General features: G+C 41.1%; 1 protein-coding gene across 21 annotated transcripts in view; it reads left to right on the forward strand.

Moving 5' to 3' along the window:
* The window catches only part of ebf3a (EBF transcription factor 3a), a 136,295-nt gene extending 131,930 nt beyond the window's left edge, over positions 1–4,365 (forward strand). For 7 of the 21 annotated variants that reach the window (XM_063220834.1, XM_063220832.1, XM_063220841.1 and 4 more), the window contains exons 14-16: positions 26–214; positions 1,176–1,373; positions 4,174–4,365. In XM_063220834.1, coding sequence (XP_063076904.1) covers positions 26–214; positions 1,176–1,373; positions 4,174–4,205 — 419 coding nt within the window. In that variant the 3' untranslated portion in view covers positions 4,206–4,365. Of the gene's footprint in view, positions 1–25; positions 227–1,175; positions 1,374–4,173 lie in introns of all 21 variants that reach the window. The other 14 variants (XM_063220831.1, XM_063220830.1, XM_063220838.1 and 11 more) reach the window with 5 other exon arrangements.
* The last annotated feature ends 1,675 nt before the right edge of the window (positions 4,366–6,040 follow it).

The raw sequence follows: 6,040 nt of genomic DNA on the forward strand, positions 1-6,040 counted from the left end.
ACGTTAACCCTCGCCTCTCCAACAGTGGGTTACAGCCGCAACACGAGCAGCGTGTCCCCCCGCGGCTACGTCCCCAGCAGCACCCCGCAGCAGTCCAACTACAACACCGTCAGCAACAGCATGAACGGCTACGGCAACACGGGCATGCCAAACCTGGGCGTACCCACCTCACCCGGCTTCCTGAACGGTTCCTCTGCCAACTCGCCCTACGGCAGTAAGTATCAAGGTAATGCCCTCGACTTTTACGCTTCTCTTTAGAAAAAAAAAAGAAAGAAAGAAAGAAAACCCTCTGGTGCCTTTGTTGTTTTGTTTTCTTTTGTTTTGACACTCCTCTGTTTTTTTTGTGTTTTTTTATTGTTTGGTTTTATTTATTTTCTTTGTTTTGTTATTTTATTTCTGTTGTGAATGTGTGCTACTGGATAAAAGGAGGGGTGACTCCAGAGGCTGAACACCCAAAGACAAGACAACACCATTTTACAATTTGACCTAAAAACAAACAAACAAAAAATACACACCTCTAAACCATAAAAAAAAAAACGAACCAACAAGCAAATCAAGACAATGCCAGACAAATGGCAAATGATCCAAAAAAACAAAAAAGAGAAACATTTCAAATACGAAAATACGAAATGTACTCAAGCAACAATGGAGTAGGCCCACTAGGCAAATCTGTGGAAAAAGCAGAACCCCCCTAATGAGAAATCCCCCCAAATTTCCATAGTCATGAGTCTATGTGAAACCCTATTATCCAGCCAATGGCCAAGGCAGGACACAACACCACATCTCACCCCATGCCCATCTGCACTCTCGCCCTCACAACACCTTCGCTTTTTGTATCTATATCATATTCTGAGCAAAGTTTTTTTATTATCATTTTTTTTATCTCCTCAAAAAAACCCATACCATTCAATTATGTTTCCCCCACCACCCACCCCCACAAACCGCGCATTCATGCTCATTTTGCCTAACTCCTTCCTCATTCCCACACCATATTTTGATTTGAAAAAGAGGCAAGGCCCGAAACGACTATACTACTCTTAAAAAAAAACAACAATAACAATAATAAACAAATCCAAGTCTTTTTTGACATACATACATACATCGTCTAATGCCGTGAGTGACGTGAACTCCTCTCTGAGTGGTGACTATATATTTTTTTGCTTTATCCATTCCAGTAGTGCCGTCGAGCCCCACAATGGCAGCCTCTTCGGTCAGCCTCTCTTCAAACTGTAGCAGTACACACGGCATTTTCTCATTCTCACCTGCCAATGTCATCTCTGCAGTGAAACAAAAGAGCGCCTTTGCCCCCGTTGTCAGACCCCAAGCCTCTCCACCTCCTTCTTGCACCAGTGCAAATGCCAATGGACTTCAAGGTGAGCGCACCTCCCTCCTTTTATAGCACTCACCAGTTGGGTCACTGGACAAAAAAACGAAAAAGAAAAAGAACGCAAAAAAAATAATAATCTAAAAATCATTTCTGACAACCATGCAGCCCTCTCCTCCAACCATCCAACCACCCAAATACAGCAGCCCATACACTTTGCAACATTTCCGGTGTGTGTTTTTTTTACACTTGTATGGCTGGCGCTGGCCCCATCAATTATGTATTTGTGGATGGGTGACTTGCCAAGGAGATGGATGCCTGTTTGGATGGATGGAAGGACAGGAGTATGCATGTATGCATGTGTGCATGTGCATGTATGAGTTTATTTATTGATTTATTTATCTTACATTAATGATTAAGGCAAGTTAAGAGCCTCTAGAGGTTTACACCCCCCCCCGCCCCCCACACCTTTTTTTTCCTGACCCTCCTTGGTACGCCACGCTGCAGTAACAGCATCTTGCATTAAGGCCAGAGTGAAGCCACTAACATGGATGCACTAATCTTCCGCCCAACACAAGGTGGTCTAGCCTATTCTGTTGTATCAGCTGGTAACATAATAACACATGGCTGGGTTGCGCCGGGGTCCCTCTCCCACGACTAATCTAACGGGAACATGGTCCACATTAATATTCACAGCACCCCTCTCTCTCTCCATCACACTCCCACTCCCACTCCTCCTCGCTGGGCTGGGCTGAGGGTTGACCCCAGTGTGCCTAGTCTAGGTCCTTGGTGAATAGACTTGCGTGTAACTCAGACACTCTACTCTCTCCAGGATGATATTTTAATGTCCCTGGGACTAAAGATCACACTACTCACTCACCGGTCTTAGAAAGCTGCAGCAGCCACTCTCTCGCTCTCTCGCTCTCTCCCTCCCTCTCTCCCTCTCTCTCTCTCTCTCTCTCTCTCTCTCTCTCTCTCTCTCTCTCTCTCTCTCTCTCTCTCTCTCTCTCTCTCTGTCTAGCCCTGTTCAAGTTTTTCTGATTTTGAATGACTGGCTGTTGTAGTCAATTAAAAATTCATGTTTCTTCACTGTAGCTACTAAAATGGTGCCATTAAAAGGGCAAGAACATAAAGATTTCATGTGATATATTGTAGTACTATATTGTAGATTTCATGTGCTTTATCGTAGTACATCACCTGGCCATTTCAAAATCAGCAGCATGCGCGAAGAAAGACATGTGAGAGAATTAGTCTGTGCCAGTGTATTTGAAGGCACTGGGCTGTTGAGACACCAGTGGAGAGAGAGAGGGGAGAAGGAAATTGTGCGCTCAGCAGGCCGGCATAGCTCGACAAATTAAAGACTTATTTAGGCCAGTAAGAGCACTCGTATTTTCTCTCTGTGTCAAGGCCGACTTGTTTGCTTTGAAAACATGTTTTAGCCATAGTGTGTGCATCCAAGATTAATAATGTTGGAGCTAATGAAGTGGGAAATTAAAGTTCATGCTGCTACATGCATACACTTATTAATATGTGGTTTCCAGAAATTAATGAGGAATGCCATGTCATCAAGTGCTTATGCAAACTTAAAAGTACTCGAACCATGACACCACAAATAAGTTGAAAGCAATGAAATTATTATTTTTTAATCAGAGCACTTCACTAGATACCTAATTGTCAAAATGAGTGGAGTAGGCAAGTGCATCCATCTTGTGGCCACGCCGTCGTCCTTAATAATCTTCCAGCCAGTGGACACCAAATAGTAGCTCTGGTCGTATGTCAAAACCAAAGCGTATGTCCTTATTAGTCTCAAATCAAGTTTCTACTGTTTTTGAACCAAAAACAAACTCTGTTTACGCCCATATTCACAGTCTTTTTTTCTGCTCTTGATTGCTGCCATTTTAAAAAGCCTCCATTCCTTAGCTGTCATGGTTGCAGAGACAGAAAACGTCAAAGTAGTGTTATAGTGAGTGGAGAATGACAGGCAAAAAACGTGACAACTTTCGCAGGTTTCTTTGTAGAAACGGACTAATGTGGTCGTAGCCTAAACCTCATACATGAAGGTGTGAATCTATGCCCATGGCCTAAAACAAAGGCAAACAGAGAGAATGCAAATATTTCAGATTTGATTTAGCGTAGCCTCTAGCACACGCTGGGAAAGGGAAGAGGGGGCCGGGGAGGGAGGTAAAAAACAAGCCAAGGATTTCAATTTGAGGGAACCTGAGAAGTGTCTGGTCCTTGACTGGCGAGCAGAGAGTGGGCATCTGACGTTAGCAGAAGTGAGCGTGTTGTTTCTCAGCTGTCAGCACGGCCGGCCCCCGGGGAGTCTGGGCCCCTGCTTGCCATTAACAAAACGCTAAGAGAAATATCACACATGTGCAGAGGCAGAGGCAGAGGCAGAGGCAGGCAGGACGCTTTCTCCTGAAAATGTCAGAAAGCTCCTCTCCTCTCCTCTCCTCTCCACTCGTTTTAAAAGTGAGCTCTTTCCACCATGTCTTGTTGGAAAAGCGCTACACCTAACACCCCCCACACACACACGCACACACACACACCACACACACACACACACACACACACACACACAAACACACTCACACACACACAAACACATTTTCCTCCAATCCATGCAACCTCCCCGAGCCTACCTTTTAACAGCAGCAATGTTTCAAATGTACCCAAGACCTTCTTGACAACTCCATGCAATATCCATCAGTGAGTTTAGTAAAAATGCAAGTGGCACAGTTTCCTTCTCCTGTTGTTTTTTTTTTGCCTTAAGAAACATTTGACTAAAATGCCCGTTTTTCTTCTCTCCTCTTTCTGTCTCTTCCTTCTGTCTCTGTCTCTCTCAACAGCGATGTCAGGCCTGGTCGTCCCCCCCATGTAAATTGCACTTCCACTCCATCTCCTCCTCCAGTCTCCAGTCTCCACCGACGGGCTGCAGGGGACATGTTTAGTACATTAAAGAAGATTCTGGTCGAATCTGTGTCATCAATCATCGTGAATAAAATCTACAACTAATTCTGTTATTCAGAGGGGAAAAGAGACTTTGTTTCAAAGATTTTATTCAACCAAGTACAAAATTGACATGCAAAACAACTTTTGTCATGAACAGTTTAATTTTGTTGACTGAATTTCTTGTCATATTTTCACATTTCTGAGTGTCAAAGAGGGAAAAAAAGAGAAAAAAAAGCCTATTTTGTATAAACATTTCCGGTTGGATCTTGGCTATGTCTAGTTATTGCTATGTGTTGGGAGAAACTTTGTGGATGCACCATTTGATGAAAAACACTGATTACAATGCCTCAGAATGTTTCTCTGTAAAAGATGTGCAACATGTGCATCTGTATAATGTGAATTCATTTTCCCTTTTCTTTCTTTCTTTTTGTTCTATATTGATTTGTGGTAAGAAAACGGGGGCCAATGCAGCAGAGCCGTTAAACTGGAAATAATATAAATATATGATTTTGTTTTTTAAAAAAGAACATTAACATGAAGTGAATAAAAAGTAAACGGGGGGAAGGGGAGGGGCAGACAGGCAGAGGAGATTTTATCATGCTTACTTCATCTAAAAATGGACTTTGTAACTTATTGTAGTTAGAAATTGTAACTTTGATATTGCAAAAATTCTTCTCTTGCCTTCAACAAGCACATCAACAGAGACAACAAGCTACTGTCTGTTGGTTTAAAAAAGGAAAAAAGAAAAATTACTTCCACTGCTAGAGCTTCCTGTTAAGCGAGTGTGATCTGCAATGTTTTTCAACTTTTTGCTAGCACTGTATATTATTGCATTCTTAGGCTACTGTGAGGTCTATGTTTCTTGTACCAGAAAGTTGTCCTTTTACTTCTAGCTCCTAACCCCCTAATGTGTTTTGTATGTGGTTATACAATTGTAGACTTTTGTGATTTTGCCAAAGTTGTAGCTAAATATTTATACACTTGTCTTGAATTTTTCCAGATCCACTTAAATATTTAGTACAGAGTTTTATTCCTTCAAAAACAACGAGGAGTAAAATAGTCTTATACATTGCAACACTTTCACATAAACACTTGCGGTCACTAAGGGAATTTTTTGTAACATATCAATTATAAATATTGTATTTATCTTTGAAATTTTGTATATTGCTTTCCATACTTTCATTTGACCATGTATGTATTGTTTGTCGTGGCCTGATATTGTGATGCAGCACAGAGCGTTAAGCCAAGAACCATTGCCGACATCTGCTTTTTTTGTATCAATAGACTGCGGTGTCTACATTTCATTTGTATTTCAAAAATTTTGTTATACTTCGTCAGAAAATTCCATCCTTTTTTTTGTTTGTTTGTGCATTTTATTGTTTGAAGGAACAGTCAAATTCATTGTTTATTTTTATATTAATTTTTAAGTTATCTGAACAAATACTTTTTTGGAATAAAACTGTTTGTTGTATAGTCAAATAAATTGTTTGTGACACATGGCTGTAATAATATTAGTAGAAAAACGTGCATGTCCAGCAGTCCCAGGGGGGATGATTCAATTTGTGGTTGTAAATTTTGTTTTTGTAGAATGTAAAAAGAACTCATTTTTAGCTGCCACCCACAACTTTGCCACATAGCCAAACTGCTAGTGTTTACAGGGAACAAGAAAAAAAAATATTTTAACCTGCAACGGATCCATACGTTAGCCACAATGTTTATTAAAATACTGCAGAAAGTTTCTCAACTGACAAAGTAATGGAAAGT

The sequence above is a fragment of the Engraulis encrasicolus genome, chromosome 17 (genome assembly GCF_034702125.1).
Source record: "Engraulis encrasicolus isolate BLACKSEA-1 chromosome 17, IST_EnEncr_1.0, whole genome shotgun sequence".
In the NCBI taxonomy this organism is placed as follows: Eukaryota; Metazoa; Chordata; class Actinopteri; order Clupeiformes; family Engraulidae; genus Engraulis; species Engraulis encrasicolus.